Source organism: Motacilla alba, chromosome 12 (genome assembly GCF_015832195.1).
Source record: "Motacilla alba alba isolate MOTALB_02 chromosome 12, Motacilla_alba_V1.0_pri, whole genome shotgun sequence".
Taxonomy (NCBI): Eukaryota; Metazoa; Chordata; class Aves; order Passeriformes; family Motacillidae; genus Motacilla; species Motacilla alba.
In genome coordinates this window covers 3,881,053-3,900,253 of record NC_052027.1, presented here as the reverse complement: position 1 = coordinate 3,900,253, position 19,201 = coordinate 3,881,053, and the positions used below count along the sequence as shown (strand labels likewise).

General features: G+C 41.5%; 1 protein-coding gene across 2 annotated transcripts; it reads right to left on the bottom strand.

The window, feature by feature from the left end:
* Positions 1-1,003: 1,003 nt before the first annotated feature.
* Positions 1,004-18,605, bottom strand: EIF4E3 (eukaryotic translation initiation factor 4E family member 3). 2 transcript variants are annotated; one of them, XM_038149624.1, is made up of 8 exons: positions 18,420-18,605; positions 9,599-9,671; positions 9,485-9,517; positions 7,598-7,692; positions 5,511-5,571; positions 4,197-4,263; positions 3,062-3,217; positions 1,004-2,553 (listed from the first exon to the last, which is right to left on the bottom strand). In XM_038149624.1, the coding sequence occupies exons 1-8, from the start codon at positions 18,491-18,493 to the stop codon at positions 2,522-2,524; spliced, it is 591 nt and encodes a 196-aa protein (XP_038005552.1). In that variant the 5' UTR covers positions 18,494-18,605; the 3' UTR covers positions 1,004-2,521. The 2 variants fall into 2 exon arrangements, with proteins under 2 accessions (XP_038005552.1, XP_038005554.1); XM_038149626.1 differs by lacking the exon at positions 18,420-18,605 and having other exon boundaries at positions 9,476-9,517; positions 9,599-9,660.
* Between the last annotated feature and the right edge of the window lie 596 nt (positions 18,606-19,201).

Genomic DNA, 19,201 nt, shown 5'->3' with positions numbered 1-19,201 from the left:
TTCAATAAAGCAAATCTCCAGGTGAAAATAATTAATATTTAAAAGAGTGTAAAAATTAACTGTTCAACATGATGTGATATGAATACATTCCTACAGATGTAAGGATGAAAGGACAGTTCAAAAATTCTACTAAGTCTTAAAATCAATGGTTGCAAAATTCCAATATGCAATTTGTCATGTTCCTGTGAACTTGCACTTCCCAGTTTGATCCAAGCCTAGTCCTGGATTGTGGCATAAGAGACAATGAATTTTAGTTGAGAAGATATCCATCAACCCTCATTCTAAGTAATACTAACAACTACTATCATAACTAAGGCATGTAGAAAAAAATAGAATCCCTGATTTTATAGACTAGGAACTTACAAGAATGAAAAATTTACCACAGTTTAAAATATGGACCTTGATAGTCAGGACCTATTAAATTTAGTCAGGACCTTATTAATTTCAAATATGGACCTGTAGCTACCCTACCCTACAGCTAGAATGATGTCTCTAAGTCTTTACCCAATGTTGAAGCAGAGAGGTCTTTAATATTAAAGAGGCACACAAGGCAACAACATAAAAATATTTGCCTGCAGTTGGATGAATAAAGTAATACCTTAAACTGGAAAGTTCCAGTGACATCACCAGATCAGCCCCTTGTGCCAGCAGCTCCAGCTCTACCGGAATCAACATCCGTCCTGAAAACAAACCTGGGGAAGAAATAAGAGGCTGTGGCTTGTTTCCAAAAGTAAAAGGAAGCAGAGTGAGAGGTGCATGATTAATTCTCCATTAGTATTCCACTTACATTTCCTCCAAAGATAGGGAAATATTTCAAGTGAGAAATCTTGCTCATCAAGCAGTTGAAAAGATTTCTCCTCACTGTGTTCTAACCCTCACTTCTCTGAAGTCACTTTTCCCCTCCATCACACAGGCCTGGAGGCTGTCCAGGTACATCCCTGCAAGTATCCACTGGTACTTCACACTTCTTCATGGAAAAAAATATAATCTAAGAACACAACACTTTTAAGAGAGCAAGTTTTAATGTAAAATACACAGGTTTGAAAAAGTAGGACCAGTGACATTTCATCCCAAAAAGCAATTACAGAAGCAAGACGCTTGGATTTTGGAAAATGTGTTTAATTAATAATGCTCATTAACTACACAGTTTAAATCCATAAATACAAGTTAAAGTCGTAAGTACAAGATAAATTCGTAAAAAAAAATCTCAAATGTGTGATACTTATTTTTAAATTTATTTGACTTTTATGGCTGCCTCTTAATATACTAAAGATGTGGAAATCAGTGCAACTTAAAGAGCTACCAGACAAAAACCTCTAAAGGATGAAGGAGTGTTCAGCAGAGGGTATGTTCATCTCTACCTTGCACCTTCTTGTTAAAGGAACCACATCAATCTTTGGTAGTATATTAAAACACTTCAAATAGTTCAAAGAGACCAACATTTAAAGGTTAACACTGCTTATATTCCTATTCAAGCTGCAACACAATTTTTTTTTCTGTATTTTTTGTTTATTTTTAAAAGGACACTTAGGAAGTTTTAAGGGTTTGAAACTACAGACAATGGGATCTCTTCCTGTGCACTGAAGTCAGCAGCAATTCTGACACTGACCTAGTGGGTGCAGACATGGGCCTGACAGACTTAAGGAAGTGGGAAGAATGGATCCACTTTGTACAATTCATCAGAAATTATTCATGACACTTTTTGATGGATGTACAGAAAGATACCATAAGAGAGCATACAATATAAAACCATAAATACCCTATCACCCTTAAGTAAGAGGTGTTGAGTTTGCAGGGTTTCCTACTGAGAAATTTCTGATTCTAACCTGAACAAGGGCTCTTCTGAAATCAATACAATCAAAAGACAGTGACATCATCCTACACAGGGTTAGTCCCAATATAAATGTGTTCTCTTTAATTGCTCATTTAAGGTACCTTTTTCTATTTACATTTACAGTATGTGCTGTTGTCAGTGCAGGACCAGATTACACGGAACATTAGAATAAATGCAGTGCAATTTCTTTCTCTCTTGGGACAAACCAGTGAGTAAACTTTAACATGATAGGAATGTTTCAAAGTGAAAATTGAAAACACGTTTCCCCAAGCCAGGGTTCCTCTATGTACAGCACATCTTGGAAAAGCAGCATAGCATCTCTGCACGTTTGCTTTTCACTAAGTACAGCACAGGAGAGAAAGACAACTATCTTTAAGAAATGGGAACAAATATAATCAGGGTGAACAAACAAGTGGCCAAAATATTTTTTTAGAGAAACAACTAAGAACAACACCTCAACATGAAGCAATGAATCACTTATTTAGTGGTCAAGGGAACTGTTCAGTTTTGGTTTTTTTTTCATTTTCAGTAGCAATAGGCCCGTGTGAAATGTCAGAAACTCAAAAGGGCCAACCCCATGGAGCACTTCTGCAGGGCTTCCACCATCCTCCTCCTTGTCCAGACCCTCTCAAAACACCAAATAACAACAAATGATCTTGGCATACAAAGCACTCAGTGCTTTCCACATCAGCCTTCAAAAGCATGATGCTCTCTGTGGGCTAGGGAAGAGAGAAGGGAAAAAAGGAATAGAAGAACATGTAAGCTCTGCCAAGGAGTTGAAAAGATTAAAAAAAGAGAAGATAAAAATGTATAAATCAGTCAAGGGAGAACACAATGTGCCAACAAGGGATCTTTCAGAATAAACTGTTTGATAATACATTTATAGGGAGCCTAAAATATGAGATCCCTTAAAAACGTGATTGCAAATGGTTCCTCTAAATTAATATTTAAATTGAACAGTATGTAGCCTTGAGAGTTATGAAGAGATTTGTTTAATTTGTTTTGTGAATCAGGCACATTAAACACAAACAGATTGTACAATGAAATTTAAAATATCTTTTGAATGATAGCTAACTTCTCCATGGAAGGGACATAAATTTAATGCAATGTCAGATGCTACATTCCTAAGTGATTAATGGTGAATCAGGCAGGATTTTTCCATAGAAATACCCCACCAGCATCTTGTTTTTCTAATGAAGGTAGAAATGAATAGTACAAAATACTTACATTTATAAAAGACCACTTTAAAAGATGTCTGTGGAAGAAGTTTATGAATCTTTTCTAAAACTTTTGCTTCACTCGCTGAAGAGGAATTCATGTTCCAGACTTGCACAACATCTTCACGGTCACGGACACTGACACTAACCCCTATTACTTCATCATCTGCAAAGAGGAGAAGAACCATCAAGGAATACTTTAAAAGTGAGACATGTCTAATTTGCTACTTATGTATTATGAAACAGTGCCCAAAAGCTGGAAAAAAAATAAAGATGTGAAAAAAAGAGCAATCTCCAGTGAGGAAAATACCAATGTTCAAACCAGACAAAGTAGTTACCAGAGAGAAGTTATTGGAAATATTACCTCATGGTGTTTTATGAAGTGCCATAGGATTATTCATCTTTGCTATTAGCACTCTTAGACTTGATTAGAATGGAATCACAAGACTCCCTCCAGTAAGGTCAGCAATATGAACTACTACAGACAATTTACCCACAATGATGTCCGCAAGCAGAAATGGGAGGATGAGGGTGAAACAACTAAAACCCCAGGAAAAGTACCTGGAGGAGATCAGACACCAGCTTTTCCACACTTGGCTCTCTTTTTCCTTTATATTTTGTCAAGGCAGCAACAGAAAAAAAGAAAACAAAATTAATGAAATTAATAAAGCCCCAGTCAGGCTGCTGCTGCTGCTGAGTGCTACACTGAGGAAGCCCTTTCTGGTGTGAAGTCCTCAGGATGCAACTTTGTGGAGAGCTCAACAGCCATGGCACAGCTGGGAGCTCCATGGCACAGCTGCTCTGTGCATCCCAAGGAAAGGGTCACTAACAATACACAAAGGTGGTGTCAGAAGCACAAGGCCAAGGGCAAGAACCACCTCTGTGGACAGCAGAATATCATATATTTGCTTAAAGCAACCCCAAGACAACCCTATCAGGGTGTGAGAGTCCATTTAAAAGGTTATTTCTGAACTGCTCTGTACACTTGAGAAAGGCCATTCTTCTTCATGGAATGATAACCAATGAAAGACAATTCCTAACAGGATATTCACTGTCACTGTTACAGCCACTTTTATCAGATATTCATGCTTAGAAGAGGAGCAAATATGGTGAAAAGAATGATGGAGAAGTGTCTCAATCATTACCTGCTGCACAACAATCTGTAAACTGCTCTCCAATAGTTGCTAGCAGTAGCTCTTTCCAAACTGCAGCCTAAGGAGGCAGAAAAACATTACATTCACATTATTATTTCTTAAATTGAAAGTTAGGTTTTCTAGCTCAGTTTTAAAGTGTCTTCTCTTTCTGAGGTTGTCTAGACAAAAAAGAGTATTTATTGTAAGTGCATGCTGTGTTATACAATTAAATGTTGGGTCTGTACAAGATGTTTCATCTTAGCCAAGGAGATGTTGTGCCCACGTGTGATGAAGAATGAAGCAAAAAAAAAAAGAGAAACAGGCATAAAGGTGTTATTTATGCTATTTACAAGGCACTGAAAGCTGGCTGAAGTTCACCTTCAAGCAAACCTTTCAGAAGTGACTGAGGCCATGTGGTGCACAGTTTGAGAGATCAAAAGTATCTTCATGTCAAAAGGGGGCTGTCATTCAGCCTCTGAAAAACAAGGCCTCTGGGGTCCCTAAATTCACTGCCCAGTAATTCAGGCTCTCCAAACCACTTGTCACTTCTGACAATCTTCACACCTTGGATTATAGGAGGAAAAAGACAATTTCAATTTCAGTCTTTTCTGACCACTTGGGACTGCGGGGGAGGAAAGCTGCAACTCACATACAAGGAAAAAGCCCACAGGCAAAAATCAATTAACTCTCGGCTGAAATTTTGAGAACCATCTTTCAGCATTTAATGCCTTCTGCAAGGCTGTCACATTTTTCTGACACTTCACTCTTTCTGTTTAAAGGCCTGATCCAGAGCACACTTACACACATAAACACCATGTGCGAAGAGGTCAAATCTCCTTTCTGTGCCAGTTCATAGAAGTTACTCACGTGCATTTGATTAGAGAGGCAAAGAGAAACACAGTTATTTCATTAGAGCTCAAGGATATGCCTGAATAGACTTCATCTTTCACACTTTTAAATGAAAAAAATTTATAATTTAGCACAGATTATCAGGAAAAGGACTTTCTATTTTTCTTTGTATGCCTATAAGCAAACAGTCTCGAGAACAAAGGTGATTATAAATTACCATGTTTCCAAATTGAAACACTGTAGCTTTCATTATTTTTTATAATACATTGCCAAATGTTATCTAAAGCAAGAGATATGTAATTATTGGAAAGTAAACTTCTGCTCTTTGACTTTAAAAGGTTATGGAAGTTAAAGTAGTGTTTGGTTGTTGTGTTGGGTGATGTAAGAAGTAAAAACCTTTACAACAGCTTTATCAAACAGAGTTTAAAGAAACCCCCTTACTAAACAAGGTCTGAGTAAAGAGTCAATGTAACATACCGTACTTTCTTTAGGGACCTTCATTTTCCAAATACCTCCTTTGGCATTGCTTTCTTCTTCCCTGTTATGGGAAATAGATCAGTGAAAATACACATTCAAATCCACATCTAGATAACCCTATGTTTGTGGTTTAATTTTCCCAGAAAAATCCCATCTGAAATGCAATTACTAACTCCAGGCAGCATGACTCTGACTTCTGACATCAGAGATAATCCTTTCATTGTTCATATGAAGTGTATCTCTCAACACCTAATCCTTTTCCTAAGTTTTGTGTGTTGGAAAACACTTGTATTTTCCCTGACTACAGACCATCTTTGAAGTGGCTGCACACTGCATGGGAACAAGTCACAAAACAATTTTACATTTTACTATGGTAACCTTTAATTTTGGAAAACCTCTGGCATATTTTCCCAGAAGCAGCTTTTTACTCTTCCGTTTATTCCGTTTAATAAAAGAACATGAGCACACTTCATTCCAGTTTTGTGACAGCTAGAAATTAATTGCCCTTATTAAAAAAAATACTGGAGCTGCTGCGGGTCAGGGCAGATGTAACCATTAAACCACCTTGTAATGACAAAGGCACAGTGCACTAATCTGTGAGCTCCTCAAGTTTATTCTGTCACAATGCTTTTTCTAAGACCTTAGGGCTTCTGGTTTCCTGTTAAAACTCTGTAAAGGCCAAATTAAAGGAATAACCTAAAAATTCATCTTTGGAATATCTATACCCAGTGTGATACCTATAGATTCCTCAGGATCAATGGTCTCCCATCAATCCTGGCAGATGCTGGGGAAAAGAGGGGGAAAATTTGGGAGGGCATCTTCAAAAATCTACATCCTCAATTCTTACTTCAGGATTTCTCTTTCTTTCTAAAAAAAAAAATATAAAATGCTGAAATTGGCCAGTATACTGTAATGGGAATCTGAGAAAAGCTTCTTGGCAGTAATTATTGGAAAGTTAGCAAATTACTGATGATGGGATCAATCTCTTGCAATCCCTTTCCTAAAATGCAAAAATACTTTCATAGGCTTTAAAAAGCGTTTAATTTTCAGAAATTATGTTTGCATTTTACACCTCTAGGAGTCGCTTAACAAATGAAAACTAAAAATATTTTTACAAACCTCAAAAAATCAACCCCCTAAATGCTGTCATTCATCCTTACAAAGATATGAAAGCCTGGGCACGATGGTCCAGTTGATTTATACAGATATCAATGTTTTTTCATACCCACTTTAGCTATCCTGGTGAGTCACAGTATTTTCAGAAAAGGAACAAAGACTTTCAGATGCATTTCACTTTAGAAAATTTACATTTCCAGTAGATTAGGACAGAAATCTCCTGTCGTAAATCACCACAAAGTTAGACAGCTATGATTGTTTTACATCTAATTCTGTAAAGAACCCTAATGCAATCACAATCTACGTAAACGGTGCCAAAAAGATCTAAACTCTTCAGAAAGTGCTGAGATGCAACAGAACTGCAACAGGAAGAAGGGATGCAAAGTTTGATTTCTGAGAGGAAAACATCAATTATTTATATTGCATTCCATTACTATCCTACAATCAAGTAGGAATTTGCTGCAATGAATCACCTCATAATGTCTTAAATTACTTTTGATCCAGGGTGCATGGGCATGTATAGACATGTGAAACATGGACTTCACCTGTACCTTTGCACAGGTGAAAAAGGAGTGAAGGACCATCAGTTGTTTGCATCATTATTTCACCAACTTCTGTCAAAAGAAAAGAATGTGCAAGCTAAAAAAAATTCAAATAGAAGTAACTTACTCTGTATATTCCTAAATTGAAATTCAGAGTCATATTCTAATTCCTCAGCTTCTATTTCATAATTTATTTTTGTACCTTTACATCCAGAGGTGGACAATGAAATTACAGTCTGTGTTTTTAATAAAGACCCTTTGGCACAAGTCACCTTTAAACTGACCAAGAACCTCGGGGTATTTCTTTCATTTCTCTTGAGTTCAGGTGTTTGCTGCCAACAGAAACAAGACCCTCCTGTCCCAAACCTTTCCCTCCTTCAAGTTATTCCAGTGCCCATTCCCAGAAATGTCTGATGACAGCACACGTACCAAAGCGGGCGCCTTTCTCCCCGCATTAAATGGTAGCCACATCTCAGAGGCAAGTTTGTCACGGGAGGAATGTTGTTGTAAACACTCCAGAAATCCTTGAAAAGGAAAAATATCAGTTGCATTAACACAGGAGAGTGTTTCATGCAGATTTATTTCCTTGCTAATTTCCCCTGAACCAATTACACATCCTTCTCCTGGAGAACGGGCACCTTCTACGTTATAATAAAATGCTCTGAAAGGAACTTATTACAGAATCATTTCTACTTTTATTTTTTCAGATTCCAATCCTGCATATGTGAAGGTGGAAAAAAGGGAAGCAGTCCAAATGCAGATTATCCTTTTGAATCCAGAGGGGGAAAAGCATCAAAACCAGAGTTACACTGACTATGTCAGAACAAACCAGTACATAAAACTTCCTTAGCATATTAAAAAGATACATTTATATCAAATATCCACCTTGCTTCACTGAGGACTAACCTAAGCATCATTATGATTATCCTGAGTTACAAAAACACCACAAACAATAATGCTGGTGAACTAAATGTCTAACCAGCAACCCACTAGTTTGTCTGAGTGGAAGGTTTCAACCAGATGCAAAGAGCCTGAGATGCACACGTTAATACAGGAGTGGGGCAGAAATGCAAAGATTCAAGTTACCAGGAACCATTGGATTGCTTCCCAATGTTTCTGCTGGTAAAAGCAGAAGCTGTCAGGGTGGTTTGGGGTGGATAAAAAGGCACTCAAAAGCAGTAGTGAGCAACAGGAAGGGATGATTGAAAAGATTCCCATCTCTTCTCTCTATCCAACAGTTGGGAATAGAAAGGGTTTTTAAAGACTTAAAGTTGCATCAACACGTGGTGATGCAATATTAATCATTAGTGCAACTCATTAAGTATTATCTAAACATAATATGTAAGTATTATCTAATACATTAAGTAATATCTAATACTTAATCACTAGTACAACTTTAGAAACAAAGATTGCAACATTATGTGATAAAATTTTGTGGCCCTTGGCAACTCTGCCTAACAGTCATCACCTCCACCCAGCCACAAGAAGAAATTGAAGGCTACTAAAAATATGAAAACTTGGTATGAAATACCCATTTTGACATGATCTTACTCTTAAATCGTTGTTGTGCCCAAACCCTAGAGCTACTTGCAGAAGAAGGAGCAGAGGTACACTGGTAGATGGTTGTGGAAACATTTGAGAGCTCTTTTTGTCCTGAGCTAGGGATGTGGTCTGGAAGGTTTTGTGTTTGGAAATCTCATGCAATGTACGAAGTTGTGCAGACCTTCATGAGAAAGCCTTATTTAAAACTTCAGTACATTGCTACAGGTATGCTTCTCAAAGAGAAGGGTCTGGCATTACCCTAAAATTTCAGCGATTTAGAGAACTAGTCAGCTTAGCACCAAGGTGAGACAAATGCCACTTTGCTACACATTCATGCTAACTGTGGTATTAAAAGAGAAATAGAATTTTATTTACAAGAGGTACCCACTGTAAGGCAATGGCAGATGACGCAGACATGCAGAATTTCTCACTGCTGCAAGTATTACACGGTTTAAGGGTCCTTTAATTCAGTTTGCTAGAATCTTTTTTTAGATATATACTCAAGGAGAGAAACCCCACCAAAAAAAAATCCACACACTGCAATTTTTAGTCTTTGTGCAATTAATTTCTGTATTAGAAAAAGGAGAAATACTGGAAAGATATTTAAAGTACATCAAATATTCAATATACTAGTGGAAACTCAGGAAAACGTTTAAGAATCCACGTGCCAAATCCAATATGCCTCCTCCTTTCCCCATCCAGAAAGCCAAATGAAATTCAAACACTGACTCAGAAATACAAACACACAACACCAAGACCACTCACGTTTCACACCTCAGGTAAGCAAAGCCACAGGTGGGACTCATCCTAGGAGGAAAAATGAAACTTGAGGTGTGAAGTTACATTAATAACATGTGGCAGCTCCTGTAGCAGAGCCAGGAGCCTTACCTGCACTGTTTGTACTGTATATATCTTCTTCAAATTTAATGCACATTCAGCCGCTGTTGTACCAGGAAGTGACCTTGAAGACAAAGCACTGATTAATTAAAATATTTATTTTATCAAGGAGGGGGAGAAGGGAGATAGGGAATGTGAATTGCATGAGTGTGAAGTTGAAATGTTCACATGTCAAAGGGGAAGTCCAACTCCAAATTATCACGAACCATTTAAAGATAGGGGTTAGAGTTCTTTAATACTTGCGAATAAATTAATATTGGCCAGGTAATTCGTGAAACTAAACAGAAGTATCAGGAGTTTTAGCCAAGCAGCCTAGTGCTGCCTTCAGAGCTACCACACACCATCAAAGCTCTGCTGTTCACAGGCTACCAGAAGGGGACCGCATGATCCTACCCCGGAATTCTTTTCTATTGCATTTAATACACCGCAGCCCCCGTTTTTAGCATTTTAAGGCGCTGCCGGTGCTTCACACTTTGAAGAGGAAGCGCACCCACACACCTTGCGCTGCCGGGCCCTCACAGCGGGCCGCTAGGTGGCGCAGGCGCACAGCCGGCGGGCAGCCGGCGGGGCGCGGGCACGGCGGGCAGGGGGGCACGGCGGGGCGCGGGCACGGCGGGGCGCGGGCACGGCGGGGCGCGGGCACGGCGGGGCGCGGGCACGGCGGGGCGCGGGCACGGCGGGCAGGGGGGCACGGCGGGGCGCGGGCACGGCGGGGCAGGCGGGCACGGCGGGGCAGGCGGGCACGGCGGGGCAGGCGGGCACGGCGGGGCAGGCGGGCACGGCGGGGCGCGGGCACGGCGGGGCGCGGGCACGGCAGGGCGCGGGCACGGCCGCGGCTTCCCTCAGCCCCGCACCGCCCTCACCAGCGGTCGCGCCCGCCACTCGCTGCTCGCTGCCGCTGAAGGGTGGGACTCGCGGAGGGGAAGCACAAGTCCCACAGGCCCCGCTATGGCACCCAACGCACCCGGGGAGCCTCCATGGCTCCAGGCAGTTCTTCCACCACCGGCACTGATGCATTCAAGCCACATTTACCACCAGCACGCCCTGTAAAGCCAATACATCCTTGGGCATCCACCTTGGGCTGGTCTCACTGCCAGACACCCTGGTACAGGCGTGGTTCAGCTTCTGTAGCTCACTGACCATCACCAGCTCCCACCTGGAGCTGCTTCTCTCCCTCAAGGGCCTTCAGGGGAAGCCGTAAGAGGAGTGGTTGAGGTCACTTGGTCTGTTCAGACCGGAGGAGACTGAGGGGAGACCTCATTGCAGTCTACAAGTTCCTCATGAAGGGAAGCAGAGGGGCAGGCACTGATCTCTGTGGTGACCACTGACAGGACCCAAGGGAACGGCTGGAGCTGGGCCAGGGGAGGTTTAGGCTGGATATCAGAAAAAGGTTCTTCCCCCAGAGGGTGGTGGGGCACTGGACAGGCTCTCCAGGGAATGGTCACGGTCCCAGGGCTGCCAGAGCTCCAGGAGCACTTGGCAATGTTCTCAAGCACAGGGTGTGCCCCTTGGGCATGGTCTTGTGCAGGGCCAGGAGTTGGACTCAATGATCCTCATGGGTCCCTTCCAACTCAGGATATCCTGTGATCCTTTAGGCACACACAGCACCAGCTGCATCCCATCCACTGAAAGGTCTTTTCCAACCTAAATGGTTCTATTTATAATCTTTTCCATGATTCTTCAGTGCATGAGACATGGGACGGTGCATCCCACACCCCCAGAAATCCCTGTGTTCCTGTCACTGCACTAACATCCTAACACCCACCTTACAATTCCCAGCACACAATCCCACAGGCACAATTTTGGGGGAATGAGGTCAAAATTGCTAAGGCACATTCAATTTCTTAGAACTAGAAACATTTTTCTTTCCCTTCAGAAGCTGAAGTAGGATTTCTAAAGAAAAACGAAGATCAAAGACAAAAGCAACCTCCCATTGTGTCTCAGAAGAGGAAACAAAAATGTGTAGAATTACTAAATCTGGAAATAGAAGCAAGAGAGCAGGTTTAAGGAAACAGAAGAAAACGCAGCTGTTGCTCGGGTACCAGCTGAAGAAAGGATAAAAGCAAACCAGATCTCAGCATCCCTCCCTGATACATCTGATCAGCATGAAATATGTCCAGGGAAACACTGAAGTTACTCTCAGTTGTTACAGATATAATTGAAGCTCTGGGCAAACCCTAGATATTCATGTAAAGGAAGAAATTTAATATGCAAAACTACTGAAACAGCATCACATCTTCAAAAGTCTAATAATAGCTCTAAGGTTTTTTTCAAGGCTCCTATTAAAATAAGCTGCTTTAAAAATACATACAAAACCAGCAGAAAAATACCTCCCAAGTTTTTCAGTATAAAACAGGCAAACTCACATCTGCTTTACTATTTGCCTGTTAATTACCCGAACTAAGAGCACATTGCCATGGTGGAACTGGCAGGAAACAAACAAAATAAATCAACAAGAAATTGCCATGGCACAGCTGGTAGCCCAGTGGCTCATGAACTGTGAGAGCTCCCATGAAAAAACTGATAAGTTAAAAACAGCAACAAAAAAAATCTGTCATCAATTTGATAAAAGGAATTCTCATAGTAAGGTTTGGGGTTTTTTTCATGTGTGTGTTTTGGCATTTTTAGGTACATTTTACACTCAGCATTAAAGAGCAAAAAAAGAGAAATTGACAGTATTTTATGGAAACAGAGCCAGTCAGATTACTTTTGAAAGCACACAAAAAAGGTAGTAAGTTCAAACAGACTTTAAAACTTATCAAGTGATTTAACTATTTGTCAGTAGAGAGCAGTGGATTCACAACCAACTACCCCTTGTTCTTTTCTTGCTAGCCATACTAGCACCTCTCTACTAACGCTTTGTTCCTTGTAGAATGGAACACAAACAGGCAAAACCCAAGATAATTTTTGCCTCTTTTTGTCTCACCCCACTGCCCAAGAATTTACTTCTCTTCTGGACTATTTCTGCCACTGGTGGCTTAGCAGTCACCAAGGCATCTGGCATTACATATGCTGTACAACAGATACCATCATCACTTGATATCCTCATGCTGATACTGCAACTGAGTTGCTTCAACAGTAAGGTCTACACAAATTAAAATGTATTCTCCAGCCATAGCCTTCAAAGGTTACCTAGATCATCATGGTAGCCATTTAGTGAATTTAATGCTATTTCAAAGAGCAGCTAAGACAGGTAGGCAGAATATACCACTCCAAGGTTATAAAGTGGTTCATTTTGATAGTTGCAAATAATGTTTGCCAGAGAAACTGTGATCAGCTGGCAGAAAGCACCAACCAACCAGAAAATTACCTATTTTAAAAGTTATCATGAGTGACCATTTATTCCTAGTACCCTGCCTGGTAAGTGCTCCAGGCCCACCAGATTACAGTTTTATTTCAGCCTTCCATTCAGCTCTGGAAAGTGTAAGTCACTTATGGATATGAGCATGAACACCCAAATGTTTTTATCTGAAAAACAAACAATCAAGCAAAACCAAAATCCTACTAAAAAAAAAAAAAAAAAAAAAAAAAAACCTAATTGAGAAAATTATGATGCATCAATTTAAAAGTTCAGGATCATTTGCTCCAGAATTTACACCTGCCCAGATTTGGTTCAATGCATGAGTATAAGGCAGGGACAGTATTTTAATCAGACGGACAGAAGAAAAAAGCATTGAATTTCCTACAAAATTCCAGACTGCTGACAAATCTGAACTGTAGTGTCTCTGTTTCACCCAGAAACTCAGCAGATTCATGCAGATGACCACGTCGAAGTTTTGTGCCTTGAAACCCATGAAATTGGGATTTATTTTATTTTTAGTTGAGTACACATTTTAAGTTAAGTTTGAATTAAGTTAGCAGAAATGACAGGTGATTTTCAAGTGAAAGAATCTGTAGAAATTCCTATTTCTGTAACTCTCCAGCAAAAACTTGCACTTTAAGGTAGGAGTAGTGAGACGATTGTGTACTTTAGTAAAAACCTCAGTACACGTGGTACTACCAAACAAGACCCTGCAAATATTGACCCTCGAAATGAAGCCATTATTGGATTCTTCCCATTCAGATAATACTGCCATCAACAATAAAATTAGTCCAATATGCCCTGCTGACCTGTCAGTTACTGCCATGGTGAACAGCTCATTTCCAGGAACTCAACAGGCCCTGCTAATCCCCGTGAGCACAGGAACAGGAAAGAGCTGGATCACCAGCCTGGCACTGACAGACCCTCTGGGGGTGGAAATTGTTGTTCTGTCACCACTTCACCTACAGTTATGCATCTGAGTTTCCCCCGGGGAGTCTGCACCTGAAATATTTCTGCGGTTCTCTGGTCTGCCTGTTTCGTGCCCTGTGATGCCACTGCATCGTCAGAACCTTTATAGGAGAAAATATAGAGCAATATCAGGACTAATTGAGTTGCCTAATCAGGCCAGACCCACTGTACAGCATCTCGTGGTGAATCATACAGGAACGTGGAAAGAGGAATAATCTCCACAAAATGAATCCTAATGCCAGCTTTCTTTGCTACTCCTTCATTATTCCAGCACGAATAAAGAACAAAGGATACAAAGATAAATTCAATTGTTTTATCCATGAATAAACCTCCAGGTGGTTGTGCTTATGTTAATTTCTGATGCTGAACTGTAGCTTTTCTGTTTTTCTGAAAAGAATTAAGTATAGAAGTTGTTTCATATGTGCTCACACTGGCCTTTGTTTCCCAGTGGGAATCTCATCACAGCTTTAGTGGAAGATTTAAAAGCTGCCAAGCATTTTTGAAAATACCCCTGTAAGTGCTTAGCCACAACTGCTTTTGGTATAAATAAGCAAAATATTTATTTACAAAGCATAAAGTCAAAAACATGCTGTGGCAACTAAATAAATCTGGTAATCCATTCTAAATACAAAGACTGATTTCAAGCCATCAAAGCCTGTCAAAATGCACTTACTGGATTGAACATTCTTATAATATTAACCATCATTTTTCATTGTAAGCCACCTACTCATAAGCTGTAATAGATGAAATAGATGATCCTAGATAAATAAATTTTGCTATAGGGAAGAAAGGAAATTGTTAAGTTTAGTTTCAAGTATCTGATGTGTTCAGTTAGGAAGATTAACACATTGTTAAAATGGTTCATTTATCAAAATGTATCTACTCAGCATTATATAGAACTCATCTACAGCATACAGAGAGAAAAATCAGCACATGAGGACAATACCTTAGTAATAATGTTTTGTCTTTCCTGGAGTAGACAAATAGCACGCTTATTTGACAATGTTTATATGCACATTCTTCCCCTCACAAAGATACTGAAGAGTTAAACTATTCTTGCAAGATTAAGATTATCTAAAGGGCATTGTTCAAAGTCAGGTGACAAAACAGGGCAAGCAGGCCATGATCCTGCAAAGTGATGGGAAACAGGGAGGAGGCACAGCCAGGACAGCTGACCCCAGCTGACCCAAGGGATATTCCACACCATCTGACATTGTGCTCAGTATAAAGTGGGGGAAGGAGGAGGAAGGAGGGATGTTTGGAGTGATGGTGTTTGTTTTCCCCAGGCATGTGGGATGGAGCCCTGCTCTCCTGGAGCGGCTGAACACCTGCCTGCCCATGGGAAGCAGTGAATTAATTCCTTGTTTTGCTTTGCCTGCGTGTGTAGCTTTTGCTTTCCCTATTAAACTGTCATTATCTCAGCCCATAATTTTTCCAGCTTTTACCCTTCCAGTTCTCTCCCTGATCCCACTGGTGGGGGAGTGAAGGAGCATCTGTGTGGTGCTTGAGTTTTGCCTGGGGTTAAACAACACTATGTGGTACCCAGGCTAAGTGACAGTTGGGATTTGTAAAGTTTATTAAGTAGGATATTTGCATCATATCCACATGTACATCAAAAAGTATAACCATCTTCACAGCTTGTATTTACACAAATGTCACACCCAGATCCACAGACCCAAGTCCCATTAAGGGATGGTTTCAAGTGCATAAGGTGGTTTGTTATCCAGCACAGCCCAGCCTTTGATGGTCATGTCAGTTGGCTTTTCCTTTTGTGCAATTCCGGTGTTGAACGTGCTGCACAATATAGTGACCAGATTGGTAATGCTCATATTTTTTTTGTCATAGTCAGTGATGCATATTGACATTTCATTCTAAAAAATAACTAAAAAGGAAGACTATACAATGTAGAAAACCTTTCCTTTCAGAGCCAGAAGCCACTACAAGCAAAACCAGAGTCTTCCTGAGATAAGCACGAGTGTAAAGAGCTACCAGCATAAACCAGCTTCCCAAGGTGGCACTAAAAGCCCCTGCAAGCCTTGCTGAAATTCCCCCTGCTCCCTAACATCACTGCAGGCAAGAATCGTACCAATGAGACATGTGGGTATGAACTTGGAAATCTGTAGAATAGGCAAAATAAATAGCAGATCTAAACTTGTGTTTTCCAAACTTCTCTCACTTGACCTTGGAACATTTTAAAAAGGAAATCTCATTTGTCTGAAGAGTAAAACACCTGCCAGCTTCTCTGCATCTTCTTTGGAACTGCTAACCTGTAAGCATTTCAAGATCACAAATAGGATCTTTTTTTTGTCAAACTGGTGAATAATATTCCCCCAAAGCTTTCATCATGCTCATTTTCCTAAGGCATTTACGGGGTAAGATAGCAGAGAGCACTATCAGATGGTTGCTGTTGCAGACACGGATACCAAGAAAGGCTTAGCACTAACAGGAAGTGCAGATGCCCTGTGACACGTGGGGGATGATGGCAATGAACCAGGACCTGGCCACAGGATGCCAGCCTCCAGATGTTCAGCCTGTGCCAAGGCATTCACAGAAACAAGTGCTGATGTAGATAAAATAAAGGCATTTATTTCTAAAGCAGGAGATGGATCCAGTGCTGCTATGATAAAAGCAAGGCCGTGAACCCCAAGGGTAGCCCGTCACTAGTTGCTACAGAAAGTACCACTTAGCTGATGGATATTTATTTTAACAGCATGACTTAATGAAAAGATATGTTTTAGAGATCTTAAAATTGTATGTCATGGATCTCTCTCACAGTAATTTAATATAAAGAGATAACTATGTATCCATCTCAACATCTATTTATCCTGAAGCGTCACTTCTTCCTGCTTTTCCCTGCAAGTACAGGATAAAATGTAGCAGCAGTCAAAAATCAATACCATCTCCTGAGGAAACAGCACTGCTCCACACTAGGTACTAGTGAAGTCGGTTAAAAAAGTGCCCACAGTTCTATTCTACAGAAAGTCCAACTGATACAAGCCTAAGCCTTCATCATATCTCTGTGGATGTACAATAAATGTCCCAGCCACTTCTGTGGGGCTCTGCAGAGAGATGGGACCTTCCACAGACAGCAGTAAATTAAGATCATGGTTCCGTTTCTTGTCTGCTTTTTAATACCTTAAATTATTTTTGAGTGTATAAAACATGTCTTGTTTGCTGTCATTCTTGTTTCCTGTCATTATTCTATTCTTGCTACTGGTAAACAAAATACAGTTTTGTGTATTTATGGTCCCCTTTTTTTTCTTATATATAGACTCTTGGATTTATAAGTTAAGAAACAACAGTACTAATTAAATGCATTTACATGTGATCTGAAAAGTAAAAAAAAAATCTGTAGAATAACTGAATTTTAAGCGTCTAAAGCATTGGGGAATAAGACTTAAGAAAAAGAAATGAAAGGACTCAGGAACTCAAAATGGATTTTAACTGCTGACACTGATTATAAAAAATAGACATGCTTATCTCCACATGTAAACAAACAGACCTGGTTAGCGACTTGATTAAACACCAGTTCAAATGCTGCTTTTTAAAAACAAAGAAGCAAAAATTCAACTTAGATCCCGAACCTGACCCTAACTGCGTCACGACTGCAAAAGGAATAATCAGAAATAACTGTTGGGTTTATTTATTAGATTTGATTTCCTGGACCTGAGTTTTCATCAGTTCCTTATTATTTCTCTGTCATGAGTTGGAAAGTTACCAGAAAAATAACTAAAGAAGAGAACTTTACCACTAGCATGGGGCAGTATATTCAGTGGCAGAAAAGCTGATAAACTTGCCTTCTGGAGCAGGGAGAAAGGAGAATACACCAAAAAAATTGAGAAAAGGCAGCTGTAGATTAAATAACAAGATGCTAGAAAATACATGCTAGGAAAACAGCATCAAATGCCGGTAAGAAACTTTCAGTTTTGGCTTTGGCACTTCTTCCCTATGCCTCGCTGCGTGCACCACAGGGGTGAGCTCCCTTGGCAGCCTCTTTCCACGGCATTAGCGGCTCTAACTTCAAGCAAACGAAGTGCAATAACAACCCGCAGGTAATTAATAAATCTAGCTAATCCTTCAAAACGTATCACTTCGGATTTTAAGAACTGATCACCTGCGGGAGCCAAACCCGATAATAAAGAGTTGTGAGATTCGGCATGTCACGGTCGGTGGGACCGGGTCCACCTGGGGCAGCAGGGCACAAACCACAGCAGCAAAGCACAGCCTTTACCCTTCTACTCCCGGGGCTGGCGAGCGTCATCTCTAAATTTAGAGCTCAAACCCGCACCGACGGTGCCCGGACCAACGTGTGTCCGCTGAACTACAGAACCGAAAGCGTTTCCGAGCCACTTTCACTACGCGGAACCGCTCCCGACCCCCTCGATGGGGACGGGCACCGGGACGTTTCCCATTCGCAGCCCAGCATCAACTTCCCGCATCCAATCTTTGGACGAGCGAACCGATAATGCCAGAGTCGCGCATCCCTTCCTAGACGGATTTGGGGGGTTTCCCCAGTTCCCGCCGCCCCCCAGCTCCACTCACTTGTCCAGCCAGAAGGTCCACGGCGAGTGCAGCGGCAGCCCCGGCGCGTCCCGCTCGGGGGGGCTGAGCGCCATCTCCCCGGGCGGGCGGGGGGAAGAGGGGCGGGACGGGGCGCGGGGAGGGGACAAGGGACGCTGCGAGGAGGGGGTGAGCGGGACTCGGGCTTGGACGAGACACAGGGACAAGGTGCGATGGGAAGGACAGACAGACAGGAAAGGGGCAGGGTGATGACAGAGATGGACGTGGCCGAGGGGCCATTGGAGAGCATGGGTGGCTTCTCAAAGGGGCACAGGCGCTCGCTCCATCCCGTTACTTCCTCTCCTGCGGGGCACAGCTGAAGGGAATCAATCGCTGATCTTCTTCCTGAGACCTTTACAACAACCCACGGCCACGAGGGGCACACGGGATACCCTGTGCCATCACCCTGCCATCACCCTGTGTCATCACCCTGCACTGCGGCGCTGCTGGCAGCCCCTTCTCTGCCCATACACAGGTCACACCGCAGACCTGACAAGTCTCTGGGGCTGCCTTTTTGAGCAAAATAATCTTCGTGCTCAGTTTGGCTTGGCAATGCTGACCAAAGCACTAAATCTCTCTAGGACTCCCACTTTTAGGACACAAAACCCCCGCACGTTCACATGCGCTGCTGGCAGCCACTTCTGTGCACATCCACAGGTCACACCACAGACCCGGCGTGTCTCTGGGGCTGCTTTACTGCTCAGAATAACCCTTGTGCTCAGTTTGGCTTGGCAATGCTGACCAAAACACTAAATCTTTCTAAA